Below are 21,285 nucleotides of genomic sequence, written 5' to 3' on the forward strand. Positions count from 1 at the left end.
TAAGGGCTAACAAAATGTTAAGATTTTTATATTTTAAATCCAATGGGTAATCTGGAAATGGGTTTAAATTTAAAATAAATTTTTAAAAATTAAGAAAATATTTTTTTTGTTATCACAGATATTGGATTAGGATGGGCAAAAAATTTTAGTGGTCTAAAGGCGACACTGTTAACATCTTTTGTGAATTGAAAATATCTTTTTACAGATGAGAAAATGAATATAATTTTGTTGTTATTATGATTTTTTTAAATATATATATCAAATGTTTATATTTTACTTTTTTTTTAATTTTGTCTGAAAAAAAAATGGAATTTTAAGTCTCTGCAGTTTATTGCAGTTGTTTAGCCATCTATAAATTATTTTATTACAATAAATGTAACAAAATTTGAAACACATCTTGAATACATTCAGTTTTTATGTCACAATCAGAAATTAAAACATTGAAAATACATTTTCTTAGCCAAATATTTTAATAATTCTTAAGTAAAATTGTATTTGTACTAAATATTTTGATAAAAACATAAAATAATTAACAATAAAATAAATGCATTTTCAGTAAAGTTTATTTATATACATATATATATATATATATTATTTATTTTATACAGTTGTGAACTTCCATATAACAAATTGTTTCCTTGCTAACCCAATAAAGTTTTTATATAAATAATATTAAAGATATATATATATATATAAACAGAAACTTTACTGAAAATTCAATTTTTGAATACTTTTGCTAGCATAAAACTTTTTTATTTTTGTGTGATGATAAAAATAAATTTCTAATTTAAATACATGTTATTTAATATTATAGTTATAAATATATTTCCTTGTAACAATGAAACAAATAAATATGATACATTAAAAAAAAATATTTATCACAGTATTTAATTTATATTATTTTATAAATTCAAGTCACTTGAAAAAGAATTCTCTACTTTTATTTATGTTTTATTTTTATATTTTTAACAAATTTTTCTACTTCCTTTATAAAAAACTTTGTTTGATACAATTTATTCATATTGAAGCAATTCCTTATAATGGTAAATGCTTTTTGTACTTTTTCATTAGTAACTTGAATTTACAATTTTAATAAAATTTCAGTAGATACTGGTTAAACATATACTAGTCCTCAATCAATATCTTTATTAATGTGAAAAGCATGCTTTGTGTAATCTCAACTTTATGAATGAGATGCACGAATTGTGTCGTTTAACAACTACCTTTTATAAAAGAGTCCTGCAATATACAGCAGTATTAATTTATAATAATTTAGAAAATATTTTTAAAAATTTGTCCCTAAAACAATATCATTAAACTGAATCAAAGCAATTATGTTATTTTATAAAAAGATATACAGTACGTATCTCCTGACAGTGAATTAAAAATTAAATAAAAATACTCAAGAAATGGACAAAATATTTTGCTGATAAGTTATCCAGGAGTAGGGATGTACATGACTGAACTGAATGAATGTTCTTCCAAAACTTCTGATGCCAAACTGATAGTCTTCTAGTACAATTCCAGCACAGTAAATCCTTGAATTCATCTTGACACTAGTGATAATGCAGATTTGGCTTAATTCTTTGATTTACTTTCATGAAACTATTTAAAACACAATGTCTATAAAATGTGACCTCAAACCATCAAGGAATTTATCCGGAATACCATTAACTGAATTCTATTATGTACTACACAAAATTACTGTCTCATATGCTGATAACTGATTTACATACAAAGGAACCCACCTGAGTTATGTTACATTCAAAAGAAATAAATATAAAAAAAAGTGTTTTTATGAACTTTAAATTTATATTAATATAAAAAATAACTAAATTTAAAATACAATCTATTTTTATTATGTAAAATCATCTAATAAAATCTGCCACAACCCCTCTTATTTTAGTTCGCATAGGTTGATTTTAATATTATTATTATTATTATAAGGGATGGCTGATATGTAATGAAATAAATATGGTATAAAAGTATATTTTATTTGCTATAAAAACTTACATATATTTTTCTACATCATCACCATCTACACATTTCAATCAACAGTGAACCAGTTGGGAGAACCAGCCAATCAAATCAATGAAGAATGCTGGCAATCTTTCCTTTATCCACAATCTCTCTGCTTCCTTCAGTTAAACATCCATATGGCTACCCTTTATCTATCTTTAACTGCAGAAAGCAGTGAAAATCACTGAGCACCAAATCTGGTGCGTGTGAAAGGGTGTGTAATAAGTTCACATTTCAATTTCACAAGAGCCTCAGTAGTTTTACATGATGTGTCTAGCCGAGCATTATAATGTTGCAAAATTATCAACCCTAAGGATTGTCAAATATAACACACACGTCTCCTAAGGTGTTTTAGAAGCATGAGATGGAAACACTGCCTTTTAGTGCTTCTTATTAGTCAGGAACTGGTCAACCATTTTAGCCCCGCCTTGTATTTTACTTAAGTTTTTATATTAATCCTACAGACTGATAATGATTATATTTAATAAAATATAATAAAAGTTGTAAGGTTATAAAATAATTTAAAAACATCAGCTATATTTTAATTATAAAAATTATACACTTTTGATAAAAATGGCTGGAAATGATTACACATATATAAAAAATTGTTTAAAAATTGATGACCACTGAGTTATCAAAATCAATAAAAATAATAAAAGAAATATGGCAAATTAAACAATACAATTGATCATAAAAGATTAAAATTACAATATAAGTTAAGTACTGCAATCTCTGGACAATCGAAAATAATAATAAAAATAAAAAGGAAATTAATCACTAAAATAATACTAATTATTGCTACTTACTAGTTAAAAAAATAATTAATAAAAAACAAACTAATTTTGAATATTGAAAAATATTTCGACACACATTAATGGCTTCATGTATGTAAATACATATATATAAAATGAGAAACATATTATTATGAAATAATATTTTCATCAGCTGTGCCAACTTCACTTTTTTTAAGAATATTATTATTATGATTATTATTTTTAAATAAGTACGGTAACCTTGATTTTAAACCATTCCACGCTAATTTTACTTGTTTTTCTGTATATGATTTTGTCCATAATGAACAAAATACAACATTTGCGATCGCTATTTGTTCACTGTTGCTTGGTTGTAATGATATCCTTTTAAGTGCTTCTTCATCTGTAAGATTATTCCTTTCTTTTAATCGTTTAATTGCCTGTAATGAAAATAATTTAAAAGCTTTACATACTTTCATTTGAAATATAATATAATATATATAAGCTTATCGGATATTTTTGGGTTAATTTAAAAAATAATAAATTTAGTACAACAGAACTCTTCCAGTAAGGGCATCTAGATACAAGATGCATTTCAAAATTAGGGGCCAATTATAAAAAAATTTTAGAAATTGTTTTTTCAATCGACTTGTGATGCGATGGTTGTGATGCTTGTGATGAAACCTGGTTGTTCCAGGTTTCATGAAATCAATCAAAAGCACACCCTTTTGGTCCTAGAATTACCATGATTTTCCTTCAAAACCGGGTATGTTTTAATTTTTCCCGTTTAAGTGAACTGGAATGACATCACTGCATGGATTATTGTTTCGTCTCAACATTGATGTATGAAATCCGCATTTTGTCACCAGTGATGATATGAGAAATAATCTGTCTCCGTCATGGTTAAAACAGTCAAGAAAAGCATCATTTTTTGATCATTTTTTTGATCTTTGTGAGCACTTGTCAACATTTTCAGAACCCTCTATACTATCGTAAAATGTTTACGATAGTATAGAGTGTCAACCACAATTCTCAAACATGTTGACTTTGAAATATCTGGAAATCCTAGAGAAAGATTCTCAATCATTAAGCAATGATTTTCTCTTAATTTTGCATTCACACTTCAACGAGATCGTCAGTCCAAACACTAGGTCTACAACTTTTCTGTTCATCGTGAACATTTGAATGGTCTCCTTAAACTCACAACATCATTGCCTCACTTTCCTTCACTCACAGCCCATATGTTTCACACACTGACAATGAATTTCAGCAGCATTAAGTTCTATTGCATTTAGAAATCTAATCGCTAATCAAACTTTACAACACGCAAGATTTGATATTACCACATTTATTTTAATACACTCTTGCAAAGGCAAACAACAATGTGGTGGTTAATACCCAAGAGAACACTTAATGCTACTGTGCATGCTCGAACAAATCAGTGTAACAAATCACTATTGTTAACTCATTGGCCCTTACTTTTTAACCGCACTTTGTATGTAACTAGTGTTAAAATATTTCAAAAATAATTATTACTTATTTAAATTTAAAAATTCAGTAATCCCTTGCTACTGGTAGAAGGATTACTCACCGGTGGTTTGCAACCACTTAACTTTAAATAAAGATAAAAATGTTGGATTGTGCTTCAAAGGTAGACATAACATTGATAATTACATGATAAAATTCCCATTAATAACAATCATAATATTTCTATTCCTCATAAAGCAAAATTTCTAGGCAATTTATAAGATTATAAATTCCCTTAAGATGATTAACAAAAATCAAACCGTACTGTTTTGATTGGAAACAGCTTAATAAAACACTAAGCTTCGTATTACTATTAAATATTTATTTTGCTTATGTATAATATCATCTATTGGGGATCCCTAAAAAATCTAAAACAATTTCCCAACATATAAGAATGGGCTGTCAGATTATTGTTTGGCAACCATAATTATGAATTATATATACTGATGTTTAGAAAACTAAAAAAATTAATTATGCGTGTATAATCTCTGCTAGAATGAAACAACATTTACTTTAAAAATAATAAAATCTATTTCCACCACACCGGATAACCAGAACTTGTATAATTACTTTATATAATTCAATATATTACTTCAATTTACAATAAAGGCCTATCGTTGCGATTTTTAATAAATTACTGAATCACTTAAAAAAAAACTTTCCACAATTACTTAAAATTCAATCAAAGACTTTATTTTATAGAAACAATATATGTTGATAAAATTTTAATTAATATAAATTATAAAATTTAAAAAGTATCCCGATTTTCCTGCATTTTGTAAAATACGTAAAAACACACGTAAATACACATGTAAAACACGTTCTGAATTGAGAATTAATTTCTGTAATTAGTACTTTCATGTATTTATATTTTAAATAATAAATATAGAATTTAATGACATTTATATTTTATTTTACAATTAATTGTGTATTTTGTAATGCCATTCGGATCAAGTTTTTACCAGATGGATTCCCTTGATCCAGCTATCCAAATGCTGGGGCAGTTCTTTTTTTTTCTATGGAATAACAAACCCATGCATTCCTGACTGTGATCTACGTAATATACAGTTTACAATTTCATGATGTAATGAACCTCGAAGGTAGAGACTTATATGATGATGCTCCCTTGATTTCAGTTAAGAGGAATGCAGAACGCACAAGAATAATTACTTTAAATAAAATTAGATAAAAAACATATTTACCTCTTCTTGAGGAATAACAGTGGTCCACACTTCATGAAATTCTTTATCCCAACCGGCTTGACAAAGTACAGCAGCTTCAATTACAACAATATTAAATCCAGAATGTTCTAATCTTTTTATATCACTTTTAACAAGCTCTAATAAAGCTGGCCAAACTAACGAATTTAATTTCTCCAACTGATCCTGATACATAAAAAAATATATAAAAAATTAATAATTCATAATAATGAAAAATCTGCAGACCGTGCTTCCAATAATCAATTAACACAGAAATTAGAGCGTAGAAAGGGCAGTAGGAAAGTTTTACAATATGATATTTTTATCATTTTTTCAACATAATTTCCACCAAATATTATACACTTCTCCATCCTTCAAAACCGGTCTTCAAAGAAGCACTGCCAAGTTTTGTTGGAGATCTGGGAACACTCTTTATCTCAAGCCCTTAGGAGGTCATCATTGCTCATAAAGTGCCTCACTTTCAATCTGTTCTTCATCTAGGGGGAACAATGCACAAAGTAGCATGGAGCGAGGTCAGGACTGTAGGCAGGAAGTTCGAACAGCTTTATTCCAGTGCTGGACAAATACTCAGAGAAAAATTTGGAGCAGTACACTGGAGCGTTGTCATGGTGAAGAAATCATATGTCCATCCTTGAGTTTGGGCACAGCTTCTTGAGAGCTTTGACAACTTTACAAAAGCGTTCCTCAGTGTACTCTCTCTCTTTCTTGTTCCTATTTAGCCTCCGGTAATTACCGTTTAGATAATGCTTCAGAGGATGAATGAGGATGATATGTATGAGTGTAAATGAAGTGTAGCCTTGTACATTCTCAGTTCGACCATTCCTGAGATGTGTGGTTAATTGAAACCCAACTACCAAAGAACACCGGTATCCACGATCTAGTATTCAAATCCGTGTAAAAATAACTGGCTTTACTAGGACTTGAACGCTGTAACTCTCGACTTCCAAATCAGTTGATTTGGGAAGACGCGTTAACCACTAGACCAACCCGGTGGGTCGTTCCTTAGTGTACTAGTTCCCTATAACTGTCTTCTGAGTTCTAACATAACTCGCTCTAAAACTCCTTTCATGCTAAAAAATACGGCCAACATTCGCTTCTTCACTGGTTTGGATTTTCGAACAGCCCCAGGGTCTCCTCATCTTCGAACACCTGTACTTTGTTCTGAGCCTTGTAGTACAACCAAGTTTTGTCACATTTCACAATACTGTTCTCACAGGAAAATTTTCCATTTTAAAATTATTTCAACATTTCATAAAACCATGAAAAACAATGTGTCATCTGATTGTCGGTCAAGTTATATGAAACCCAAAGGGTACAACAAAACCTTTCTAACTTTTTTGGAGGTGATCTCACAGAATAGCACGACTAATTTAATGCCTGAGCTGGTGGATTAATGCCTGAGGACACCACTATTTGGGGTAGGTTACAAGCATGTCTGTCTCCAGCATTTTTTGAATTGCAGAAATGTTTCCTTCAGCTCACAGACAAAGGTGGTCAACCTAACCTTGGAGCATCCTCAAAGCCAAAGTTTCATTTTTCAAATATTTGGTACCACCTAAATATTGTGTAATGAGGACAATCCCTTCCTAACTTAGGTGTCATTTCCTCTAAATCAACACTTAACTTGCATGCAAAATTGCCCGGTACTGTTTTCGACCAGAACAACATCACTACCAATTTTCACTAACAGCTAAAAAGCAAATGAGTGTTATTTTTTTTTTTTTGTGGAGCGAAAAACATTTTCGTGTTATCATCGCCTAGAAAACAAAATAAAAAACTTAAACTAAAATGTTAAGTACAAAAATATACAACTACCATACAGAAAATAAAATTTCAAGAACACTATTAAAAAGTTAGTAAAACACTAATACTTCAGAAAAATAAAAATACGTGGTCCAAAACTTCTTTATTATTGCCCAGGATGTGATGAAAATTCCTAGGCAATTTAAATTTACGATGCAAGGCTGCATAACATATGCAATCTACAAGGTTGTGGCTCACAGTCAATTGGCAGTTGCATTGTAAGCATATTGCTGCATTTTCTGTTGCCATCAGGTACCCGTGAGTAGCCTTCATATGTCCAATCGACAGAGGACCATTTCCTCTCGGCGAATTTTCCTGTGGGAGGAATCCCATGGGGCAACACAGTATCTTTGATGTAGCAAAGTTTGTTGTCGACTGCGGCAGTGTAGAGACAGTGTATGACAGTGTAGAGTGACTACAGTACAAGTTGGGACCTGTCTAAAAGTTTGCTAATTTGTAACTGCCTGTGATGATCAGTATCATTGTACTACAAAACTTTCCTAGTGCCCTTCATACATCACAAAAGGGAAACCTTCCCTTTAAAGTGAGATATATCTTATGAACTGCTAGAAAAAATTGAATTTTTGTAACATATTTAAATTTTTATTATTTTTTTATTTTTTATTATTATGATAATGAAACATGAACAACAGAAAATGCAGAAAGAAAAATAATAAAGGCCTTTAAAATGTTGAAATTTAAATGGGTAGATAGAGTATGGAATGTGAAAATCTGCTGATGAATAATGATACAAGCAAGTGAATTTGTGATAGAACCTTGTAAAGAGACAAACTAAGTTGATGTGCCAATTTAGGTTAAATTTAATTAATACTGATCAAAAAAACAATGTATTCTTTATATTATTATACTGTTAGCTCACGCATGAAGTCTGTTCAAAAAATAACTGAACTTTATTTTTTTAATCTTTATTATAAATTTTACAGATTATTGATCTTTGTCCCCTTCAAAGTATTTCCCTCTCCTACTCACACACTTTTTCCAGTGTTGTTTCCACTTCACGAAGCAATCCTGGATACCTTCATTTGAAATGGCCTTTAAGGTATATCACGAATTTGCTTTAATGTCATCAATAGTCTCAAAACGGTGTCCTTTCATCACTGATTAATTTAATTTTGGAAATAAGAAAAAATTTCCAGGAATAAGAAGGAGCCAGGTCTGGTGAGTACGGAGGCTGAGGGACGGCATTCATCTGATTTTTGGCACAAAACTGACGAACTAAGAAAGCTGAGTGTGCAGGCGCATTGTCATGGTTAAGGAACCATGAGTTCACAAACATCTACTCGATGTTCTTTCTGCTGTTTGGTCATCAAACAAGGAACAAACTTTGCTACAACTCAATGCATGATCAATTTTTCAGTGAAAATGTCATGGCATGATTTTATTGAGATGCTAACCTCTTCTGCAAGTTCTCTGACAGTCAAATGTCAATGTGCACACACCAGATCGTCGATTTTCTGAACACAGGTGTCATCAGTTGAAGATGAAGGCCTTCCTGGTCGAGGGTTATCTTCAATTGACTGATGACTACTTTTGAATCATGAAAACCATTTGTAACATTGTTCTCGTAGCTTCATCTCTGTTAGCTTGTTTCAAAACTTTTGAAACATTTCTATGAAAGTTTTCCCTAGTTTCATGCAAAATTTTATGTTGTATCGTTGCTCCTAAAAATAGCACATAACAAAAATTGCAATTAACACTTAAGCACATTGGACCCAAATAACAATAACATGAAAACTAAATGAGAAATCAACAATCCAAGAACATGTGGTTACAGAGGTTATACAAAACACAATGCTGCCAGCTGCATATCACTAAATATCTCCACTGTTGTATAATTAAAAATGTTCGGTTATTTTCTGAACAGACCTCGTATTAATAAATTTTCATTTTGTTATAAACAAAGTGTCAATACAATATCTCTTCACTAAGTATAAATTTATAAATTATGAATGATCAGTTGTAATCTAATTATTAACACATAGCTAATATATTTATTTTCTTTCTTTTTATTTCCATTTTTTATTTTTAAAATGAAATATTTGATTATTTAACCGTTCAATAAAAATGAATCACGCTCAGTACAAATAATGGACACATAGTATATTATAATAAGCTTGTTCATTACAAAAAGTAAAGATAAATAAAATGTAGTTATGAATGCTAGCATTTTGTGCACAGTTAACATGTGGTATCCAATATATTGAACCTATGGTATGATTCCCATCTTAAAATACACTGTTTTAGTTCTTTTAGATAAAAATCTGTTTTAAGAAAGTAAACCGTATGAACAAAAAATTATAAAATTTCAAGAGATATAATTATAGTTTTAAGACAGAATATTGTCAGAACTGAAAATAGAATAATTTACAGAATTAAAGTCTAATTCCTCCTGAACATAAAAACTAGTTCTAGTAGACCACTTTAAGTCTGTATATGTAAACATACATGTACAATTACATATATTATAAATAAATAGATATCTATTTTCATAATGTCACTAGATTAGATAATGCTGTATTTATTATAATTACTGTGCATCCATTAATTTACTATGCATTTTTTTTTGCATAAATTATCATTTATTTTAATCCAGTATTTTTACAAGGCAAAACTAATTATTTAACTATACTATCGTACATATAGCATTTTCAATTTTTATACTAACAAGTTCTACTGTGCATATAGTATAATACAAAAGGAAAACAGAATATTATTTGAGGAAATCAGTAATTTATACAATTCTGCAGTTTATTACAAGTCTGTTAATATCACCCAGGTTTAGTTAATTTTGTCATAAATTTACGTATAAAAATATTAAACTTTAAAAAAAAATTATTGCAAATATTTAAAACATACAATCAAGTATGTACAGTGTAGTAGTTTTGTCAGTGTTAAAAATAATAGCACAGAAGAGAAAGAAATGAAAGAAAGCATTAAACATTTTTAATGATTTAAACATAAAATAATGTGCATTATGTGCCACAATCATTACAGTTGAAAGCAAGCCTGTCAAGAGTTATAAATCTTTCCCAAAGATTTTAAAGCCATTTCCAACAATAACAAGTATCTATTGGCTAAGGAATAAGGTGGTTCCACTTTCCTTTTTTATTGAGCCAAGCATACAGTTGCAAATTAGTATGAGTATGCTAACCCCACCATACTATATGTATTATTCAACTCTACAAGATACATCTTAATTCTGTTCACTAAAGGGACTGGCAATATAATGAACATTATTACTCTAAGAGAATGTAACTCTTAATTATAAAATAATAATAAAAGAAAGAATTAATTTATAAGTAAATGTAACAACACAGCTTTATCCATTATTTAAATTTTTGAAATAATGGCTCATGTTAATTTAAATTTCTTTATATTACTATAATATTATGATTAAAACACAAGTTATACAAAATAACTTCCTACTTTTATTGAAAATCAAAATAACAATTTTTTTAAAAATGATCTCTTACTTAAAATGTTAATAATTTGACATATGAACTTTGCCAGATGAATACTTCATCATAACAGCTTGAAGCTTTTGCTGGGAATATGAAATCAAAATTTTGTAACATTTAAAAAATACCATTCCAGACAAGGATTCGAACCCAGGATTTCTGGAAAGTTTGAAATATTTCCATTCTGCCACAGATATAGGCAAATTCACTTTACAGTGAATTCTTATACTGTAACTTAACAATAACTGTAAATAAGTTTAACTATCTGAGATTCAAAAACAAGTTGTAAACTGAATTAGATATCTGTACGTTACACGATAAATTTTTATATCAGTATAAAAATGTTCGGTCACCTTTAAATGTTTACGCCGATCTCCATGGTGTGAGTGGTAGCGTCTCGGCCTTTGAACCGGAGGTCCTGGGTTTGAATCCTGGTCACAGATGGAATTTTTCATACACTACAAAATTCCATTTCCATATCCCACACGCACAGCTTCAAGCTTATGTGGTGATAAAAAAAAAGATCAAGATCTGTTCAATTTCTATATTGTTTTAGGGGCTTAAAAATTGTGATGATTTTATACTGCCTAAAAGTAGAAATCACAAATCAAACTGAAGGTTTTGTTCTTTAAAAATCAATTTTTATAATATTTCATTTATCATTTATTTATAAAACAATTTTGTTTTAAAATATAAATTAAACAATTTTTTCAATTGATAAACATAGATACCAACTTATAGGGGGAGGGGGTGTGTTTCTACCATGTCAGGTCAAAAAAAATGATTTTTATTTTTTTTTTTAATTATATACTTTCAAAAATATCTCAGCAAATTTTCAGGTGAAATTCATAATGAATGATCTGACTTCTCAATTCTTTGCCCTTTATTGGTTAGGTTACTATTGTACAGACAAACTGTCCTATCCTTTCCAAAATCTTTTCCTATTATAAATAAAAATTATTTGAGAATATAATAAGAGTATTACAATGGTTTGAGGCATACAATTCAAAGATTTTATTTTAGTACGTTTTGAAACATTAGTAGCAAAAGAAGTTTATAAAATTTTTAGTTTATTTTCAAAGTTACAGAGAATTTTTAATCATGTTTTTAGTGGAACAGGAAAAAGAGAACATAATGAATGTTCAGGATATAAAAATAAAATAAAAAATTAACAGTCATTTGCAAGTTGTCATTTATAAGTATTTCCACGAAAAAATGTTTGTTTTTTATATACTGAAAACATTCTGAAGTATAAGAAATGTAACAGTGAGGTGAATATTTAAACAAAAAATTATAATAAGGCTTTAGAAACAAGATTAATGTTATTTATGATTGTGTCACTTGTGAACTTTACATGCATTTTTTTCAAAACTACTTTTTCTGAACTGGTGGAAGTCCTCAGCATCTATCAAATTTTCCTACTTTGTTCTGTGCTTCAAATGTTCACATAGTTATACACATAATATAGACTAGAATAATAAAAAAAATATTAACAATTTTTTATCCAATAAAAAAACACCAAAAATTATGAGAAAAAACAAAATTTGTCTTTAACACCTGTAACTAAAAAAATAAATTTTTTAAATTACATTCTACTCTGCTTTATATGCTGATGTTTATCAATTATAAAACTGCTCAATATTTTAATTTCAGATAATTCTTTGTTTAATTATCATTTCTACTTTTGTCTGTTACATTCAATAACACCCTGACTTTGGCCTTCTCTCATTACCTTTGCATCGATTAAAAATAATCTTTTTTTAAATCAGATGTTTTTGAGGGCTAGGTAGAAACCCACCTTAAATATACCAGGTGAGATTGAAAATTTTAAGACAGGTGTTACCACTGCTCATCAAAAAGAGGAGGTATGATGTGGAAGGGGAAGCTTGTTTTGTTCTTGAAACATCCTGAAAAGATCACATGATATTAAGTTCAGTAGAGAGTGGCATCCTAATGAGTGAAGACATGAGTTTCAGCTTTAGAAGGATTATTGATTTCACAGAATGTATTAAACAAACGGAACTAGTCTGCGACAAATTTTCTCTCAAAACCAGGAAATGAGTTTCGGAGAGTTATGAAGTCTTAAAAAAACCTTTCAAGGATAAATGTGTGAGCTGATCAAATGTTTTTATCTGATTCAAAGATAACCATGAATCAGTCAAAATAACCCTGATCCAGCCGTCCTTCCTCTTCAAAAACCAACAAAAATAGTGGAAATTCACAATTTAGTAGATTCATGCTCTGTACATTTACAATTACGGAGATGGCTGATGAAATGAATTTAAGTTTCTATGCAGTTCAGTCAATTTTAAATGAAGAATTGAACTTGCATCAAGTTCACGGATATGACCCATAACAAAGGTTTATGGGTATGATCCAGAAAGAAAGGGACAATCATCACAATGGCTCTGAGTTCGCCATGACTGAAAAAGGCGACAAAGTCGTTGAAATATTAAGAGAGTGTCGGTGGTTTTTTTTTTTATTCTATGGGTATCGTGTACCACAAATTTGCTCCTAGGGGCAGACAGTCAACCATAAATACTATAAAAGTGTTCTTCAGCAATTCCATAAAAATGTGCGAAAGAAAAGGCCGGCACTCTGGCAAGAAAAGAAATGGATCCTCCACCACAACACACCAGTTTATCATGCTTTTCTTTCCTGGAAATTTTTGGCCAATTCCAAATTCCTTACTTCTACAACACTCCTATTCATCTAATTTAACCATTGCTAACTTATATCCGTTTCCTAAATTGAAATTTTCACTGTGAAGGAACCGAATTGACTCAATTGAAGACATGCAGATTAAGGGTTCTTAACACTCTTAAGAAAGAAAATTTCCAGGAATGCTTACAAAAGTAGAAACACCATTGGAGTTTGTGTGTTCAGTCAGAAATGGTCTACTTTGAAGGAGATCCATATAATACCTTGCCATTTTGAAATTATAAGCCCAATATTAAAACTTTCCAATCACACCTTGTGGATGTATCAACCTATTTATTTAACCGATTTCATTATTATTTTTTTTTTTTACTAAAACTTTCAAACTAGTACAAACTGAACAAATCTTATATAAGTAATATAAATTTAATTTACCTTATTACTAAAAACAATACCACCAAGAACTTTTCTATTTATTGTCCCATCGTCATCGTTTATAATTGATTCACCAAAATGTTCAACAACAGCTTTATAACAAGGTGTACCAACATCATAAACTTTGTGTGCAAGTAAATCAGCATATATTACACCAGCACCGTAACTTCCTAGATACTTTGCAATATTTGATTTACCGCTAGCTATACCACCAGATAAACCGATTGTATATGGTTTATTTGATAAGTACAATTTTGGCTGTAAAACAAAGAAAAGAAAACTATAATAAAATAGAGTAAATTTTTATTTTACAAAAAAACAGTACAGGTTAAATTCAATTCACATGACATAAAAAAATAAAAATCATCTAAGTTATACCAATCAAAATATTTTAGTGAAGGAAAAGAACTGAAATCATTTTATTAGGATTTTACTATTCCCTATGGAGTTAGTAACACTGTAATGACATAAAAAATAATACACTTTGTTACAGATAATTTTTTTATATATATGTGTAGAATTATTAAGTATCAGTGTAATCATAAAGTTAACATTCTGATTATCAGTGAAACGCTTTTTGCTGTTTAAAACTTTTATTTTGTTTATTGTTTAAAACTAATTTATCTTTTTAATATTATTGTACAGAGCGAGTCAAAAGTATGGAAACCCCTCAACAATTTTAAAAACCGTTTCCGATAGAATTCTGTAACTTTCAGGATAAGGTATTGGTCAAATACTTTACCTTTTGACAAGAAACAGAATTTCAACCCCTTCCTGGGGGGGGGGGTGGCCCAGAGGTTATAGCTCAAATACTTTAAGCACCCTTTGTATTATACATCGTTATAAAGTTCTTTTTAAGACAACAAAAATAGCATAAATAAAAAGTTGGTATGATGTAAGTACTCAAAATGGTGGCAGGATAAGTTTGGATTTCGAAAAAAATTATTGATAATTTAAGGTTAAATTAAAAATTATTTATAATTTTATAAAATTTTAATTGAATGGATATTATCAAATAAATTTATTTTAAAAAAAATATTTATTAAGCATAACATTTGCTTATTTACTTAAATTTCATTTTAACAAATGTTTGAAATGTCCTCTTCAGTTGTTTGATAGTTTGCACGTTGATTGTAAAAGTATGATACTGCATTATTCAATAATTTTCCTAAACTTCATATAAATAATAAACCTACATTTAATATTTATATAAAATGGTGAAAAAATTTCATCTTTAACTGGAAAATTATAAATATTTATATTCATATAATGAAATAAATTATAACTTTGCAATATTAAATAAATAATATAACGAGCTCCCAACTAACATCACCCAGTATGAAGCGAGTTAAATACTATAATTTTATAATAAATAATATTCTATAGTAATTATAAACACTTTTTTTAACCAGGTACCTGCAAACCTTGTCCAAATGTCACAATAATGAAACCTATAAACTGGGTAGACTATGTAACCTTATCATTTCTGTCAGAGTTTTGTCATCATGTGGTCTATTTAAAAACTTATTTGGGTCCAAATCAGACAAGGCGATGCCCTGTGAAGTTTTAACTCAACTAAGAGCGATATAAATGTATCCCTTGGCAAAGTTTTTCTTGCTGAGGTTTATCACTGCCCTGTCAAGAGTTTGTACCCCATAGTTTGTAAACAGTTACAGCCCAGCTTAATATTAGAGGTAGTATTACGCGCTCAACATCTCCATCTCTCTTTGTCGCTTGGAATATTGTACAAACTGGTGAAAGGGCTACGCAACTATCAACATCTTTCATTCTATGACCAATAGTCTCAAAATAGCATGACTCTCTTCACTTTCATTTCATAAGAATAGGCTGTTGTACATACTCATTTGTGAGAGTCTTCACTGTCGTTGTTGAAAAGTCTCTGCAAAAATATTTATGGCAATTTTTTCTCATTTTTCCTTAAACAATCATTCCTTTAATTGTTGACAGCAACTTTCCTTTAAATGTTGCTGTCTTGTTTGAGCAGCATGTTTAACAGACCTACATATTTTAATTATATAATATAATATGAATAATATATAATAGTGGTATCTGGTATATCAGTACCAGATACCACTAAAAATAGTGAAATAAAATAATTTATAAAAAATAAAAATTTTAATTCAGTTCAAAAATAATAATAATACTAAAAAGTTACAAATATTATATTTTTATTTATTAACTAAAGTAAAAGACTTTACCACAAATAACTATTTTTGATTTGGTTTTAGCCAACATAAATAAAAATAAAAAAAACCTACGATCTACATAATACAAATTCTATCTCAAACAATGCAAAATTGGTAATAAAAGTTTTACTTCAATAAAATGAAATCTACAAATATATGATATTATTTTATAGATGCTTATGTACATATATCATCACCAACTATAAATAGCTTAGCCAACTCAAGATAAGGAATGACTGTTAGATGCTCTCTTATATGCTCATGAGAACCCAATTTCCATTGGGAATCCTGTTTAGCCACCTAGTGGATGGTTGAGATACTGGCACAGACTTCAAAAATAGTTATTTGCTTTTAATACTTTTACTATAGTTAATAAATAAAAATTCAATTATTCATAAGTTTTTAGTACTATTATTTTTTTGAAATCTGCTTTAATTTTCATAAATTATTTTATTTGTGTTAAAAAATTAAAATTTAACTTTTAAAATACATTTTAATTAAATTAGATTAAATTTCATTCAATTTAATTTCTTTTTATTTAATTTTATTATCTGAACTTCAGTAACTTTCAAAATACAAACTTCATCCTACCTCTATTTTGGGTACAGACATCTTACAAACTTTTTATTTATACCATTTTTATTGTCTTAAAGAGGCCTTTAAAATATGTATCACACAAAGGGTAATACCATTTAAAATATCTTGTGTTACAACCCTCTGGGCCAACCCCCAAGAAGGAGCTGAAATTCTATTTCTCGTCTAAAGGTAATGTAGTTGACTGATACCTTATCCTTAAAGTTTTATGATTTTAAAGTTCTTGGGGATTTCCATACTTTTACTTACTTTTATTACTTTTATCAAGTAATGTAAGGTCGACTGTTTCTAATGACAGGGATATTCATTTAAGTGTCTATTTTCTTGCATAATTTTTTTGATCTGCTTTAACAATTTCAGTCGTATCTCAGCTGTTTATCAACAGATTTGAATTAATATGGTGTCATGTTGACTATTGGCTTGAAATTTTATCTAATAAAACATAATTCAATAAAACTAATATGTACATTAGATAATACTAATATTAGACCTATTAATGATAAAAAAAATTGAATAGCCACCATATTTTTAATTTTTAAACTTATTTATTTTATAGAGGATGTAATTAAGCGCATGTACAGAACATACATTTTATTAAAATATCTCAATCAGTTCTAAAAATATAAATTTTGATTGAAAAACCACAAAATGGTAAACAGCAGGAAAATAAAAGGAGAAAGACTATTTATCATTTCAATTTCTACTTTCCTGGCTATAGTGATGTTTGCTGCTATAGCATTAATGGAAAAATACAGTATACAGAGAGGTCACAAGAGAGGTTGTGCCTTAAGATGATTTTTAAAAAATTTTTTTTTACAAAGGAAATATATTTAAATAAATTGTAAATAATCTGCAAAAAAATTTTATTCCAGAACTCCGAAGCCCAGAAAATCTATTTTTGTTAGATGGATGTTTGTGCGTATGTACGTATGTATGTATGTTGGCCTGTATTTGGAGTTAATCACAGGACATGGTTGATGGATTTTCTTCAAAATTGGTAGGAAGGTACCACCTTCAGACACAAAAAATTGATTAAATTTTTGTATAAATTGATAAAAGTGATGGGGGGTGTATTTAAATCTTAACAAAAAAAGTTCTTTACCTATATCACAAATTAACAAAAAATTTTATAAAATATTCACCCCTCCCCAGAAAAGACATATATATATATTTTTAGGTACACTTCCTTCAAAAAAGGAGTTAATGGGAGTTTTCTTAAGCAATATTTTCTACATAGATGGGCCTTAAAACTGCTATAAAATTATTTTGGCCAACCCATTCCTTTGGTCTATGGCAGCCAACCTAGTGGTCACAGTGATATGAAAGGGAGGGTCATGAAATTTGTCTACAACTTTACACGTAAACATTAATGAAATCATTTCACGAGAAAAAAAACCAATTATTATAAACACTTTACTTACACTTACAAGTACACTTATAAGGAAAATAAATTAATGAAATGGTCGCAACTGTTTTTCATTTAAAAATTTCTCCATACATGGATATACATTAGAAACACAGAAATACAAATTGTTTTCAAGTGATAAAAGACGGTTCCTATATTTAGTTTTTGGCACAACTCCAGACGAAAAACCCTTTTCACAGAGATAACATGTAGCGAAAAGGATTAATATTTTCAATGCTTCTGTGACTAAATTTCCATAATGACTTTGACAAGCAAGCCAAAATGTACCTAAATCTTCAGATGTGAATTGTAGTTGTAACATCTTATCGGCAGACATTTCAATAAGCTGACAGTGAATCTTAACTAGTAACTTAACAGCTGCAACATCTGTTTCGCTAAATGGATTCAGTACCATTCTCTCTGAGAAATCATTTTTAAATTCTGGGATATAATCCAACAACTGATTTTTTTACATTTGAACATGACGCCCTCACAGTGAATATTATACAAGCAGACCAAATTACAAGGAGCATGTACACATCAAGTTGGAACATGTAAATTGCTCATGTTTGTACACTTCATACATGCATGTTCATATCCGTCATTGTCAACACAGCTAAATAGTTTTAACTAGGTCTTATTGGGTTGTGGTTGGAGAGTTGTGAAGCTGAACAGGTTGAGAATCACTGGTCTAGAAATTCCATTTAAAAAAAGTTTTATAATGTTGCAGAATATCTAGAACGCTCAAAAATGTTATAGTAATTTTTGGGAAGTTCTATAAATTTTCAAAATGTAATAGTGTTTAAAAATAATAGTAATAATGAAATAGTGTTCTTACCCCTCCCGCATTGGTTGCGGTAGGGATGTCTAAACAATATCCACATTATTTTTGGTCAGTTAGTAACTTATAATTGTCCCAAGATTGGTTGAAATAGGTCGTGTGGTTTAGGAGGAGATTTGGAACAAACATACATATATTTTTATAACGAGATTTATTTTAAAATACATGATCAGAATAATATTATTAATATAAAAAAAATATTTAATTTTTAAATAAACCAATAGGAAGGCATTGAGATTCTAAATGACTTGTATTTATTAAAAATGACAATGGAAATATTACAACACAAAGTATTGTGTTGAGTAATACTAAAGCAGTTCTTTAGCCTAATTTTACAGAGTTGGATATTGTTATTTGTTAGGAATAATTAACTATTCTTTTTAGCAAAATTGCTCATTCAATAGTATAAACACTTCTTAATTTTCCTAAAATGGAATATTTTAGTCTTTCTCTTTCATTAATTTTTTACCTTTTAATGTTTTTCCATCACAAAATTAATTAAATTGTATGGACAAATCTCTTCTTCTAATAGTTTTAAGATATCTTTATTTCAAATTTTATCAACCCACGTAATCAAGACTTCCTAAAAGAACTGTATATCCCGTAGTTTTTATGATATCCAACTAAAATAGAAAACATTCGGTAACGATAATAAAGTTTTTTTTTTTTAAATTTGAAGTACAATAACTTTGTTATAAACGTGTAAATTTTATTATCAAAATTTGTAGAAAATTTAATTCAGAGAAAATTAATGTACTATAGTCTATAAAAAAAATTACTTTTATTATTAAAAACAACCTTAATCAAAAAATGTTACGAATTTGTAAAAATTAAAAACAGCTTTTTTAGTACAATAAATTTAGGACTTTTTGAAAAATTAGGTTAGCAACACTAAGTGTATGTTTCAAAATTAATTTGAATATTACTCATTGTTGTTATAATACTGTGGTTACGTGTTAATAATAAATATTATGCGGTTTAGTTGTTTTGACATAATTCTGATGCATTTAATTATTTTTGAGAGAATCAAGTTATGAATGTTTTTGTATTTCTTGTAATCTAAATTATACCTACATATTTCCAACTGAATCCGAATTTAAAAATGTGAAATTCCGCTTTGAATCTTTTTTTAAACAAAACTTTGTCTCTTCACTCGTGCGGATTATGTTGATATGATTTTTGTGTACAGCTTTTGCAATGGAAATGCTCCAACTGCGTTAGAATAATACTGACTTAGGTATCCTGAGTAGTTCCATATCTTAAAGTATTTTATAGAATTTCTAATAATCTTTGTAAGATTGGTACGCTTCCAGCACTAATGTTTTATCTGAACTTCAACAAGTAAATAGTGATAAAAGGGAAAACATTCTTCAGGTAATACAGCAGCTTAGCCCACTGGGCTGACCTAGTGGTTAACTTGTCAATGCAAATCAGCTGATTTCAAAGTCGAGATTTCTAAGGTTCAAATCCTAGTAAAGGCAGTTGCTTTTGTATAGATTTGAATACAAGATTATGGATACTAGTGTTCTTTGGTGGTTGGGTTCCAATTAATCACACATCTCAGGAACGGTTGACCTGAGAGTGTAAAAGACTACATTTCATTTATATTATACATCCTTTGAAGTAATATCTTATGGTGGTTCCAAAGGCTAAACAGAAAAAGAGAGAGATAATGCAGCTTAGTCCTACAACCATGCAAAGAATTTCTATATGATTCAACATTCCACAAAGAACAGTATAGAGGATTACATGCTTACGGACTGGGTCCTTATCACGTTTAGAAAGTTCAACACCTCCAGCTTTGTGATGACTGCAGTTTTGCCGATGGGTTAACAATAATTACCTATTAATTCTGTTCAAATTATTTTTGGAGCTACGTTTACCCATAAAGGCATAAACAACATACAGAATTTACACCAGTAGTTTGAAGAATACAATGTTGTGGTTGAATTAAATTTCAAGCAACAATTTTCAGTGAATGTTTGGTGTGGCATGATCGATAACCAATTAATAGGCCCTTTCATGTTAAAACGTGGCACAGATAGAAATTATGTTGAATTTTTAAATAATGAATTTCTTGCAGTGTTTGAAAATTTCTCACTGGAAAAATTAAAATTGAAAAGTATTATCGACTTGATGAAACACCAACACATTTCATGAATAAAATAAGACGATTCTTAGATGAAAAATTTACTGGTAAATGGTTTGAACGCAGAGGGCCAGTAAATTGCCCACCAAATCATTAGACTTACTCCCTTACATTAATGTTTATAAGGATGGGTGAAATGAGAGATATACAAGCAAAATGTAGACATGCGTGATGAACTGATCGCTCAAATTCTCAA

The 21,285-nt window shown here is 29.1% G+C and overlaps 1 protein-coding gene across 1 annotated transcript in view; it reads right to left on the bottom strand.

The window, feature by feature from the left end:
- Window positions 1-759: 759 nt before the first annotated feature.
- Window positions 760-21,285, bottom strand: part of Ppat-Dpck (Bifunctional Phosphopantetheine adenylyltransferase - Dephospho-CoA kinase) — a 34,650-nt gene continuing 14,124 nt past the window's right edge. Inside the window, exons 4-6 of the mRNA XM_075381349.1 lie at window positions 13,894-14,151; window positions 5,501-5,683; window positions 760-3,211 (exon numbers count right to left, since the gene is read on the bottom strand). Coding sequence (XP_075237464.1) covers window positions 2,942-3,211; window positions 5,501-5,683; window positions 13,894-14,151 — 711 coding nt within the window. The 3' untranslated portion in view covers window positions 760-2,941. The remainder of the gene's footprint in view (window positions 3,212-5,500; window positions 5,684-13,893; window positions 14,152-21,285) is intronic.

This window comes from Lycorma delicatula, chromosome 13 (assembly GCF_047948215.1).
Source record: "Lycorma delicatula isolate Av1 chromosome 13, ASM4794821v1, whole genome shotgun sequence".
Lineage (NCBI taxonomy): Eukaryota > Metazoa > Arthropoda > Insecta > Hemiptera > Fulgoridae > Lycorma > Lycorma delicatula.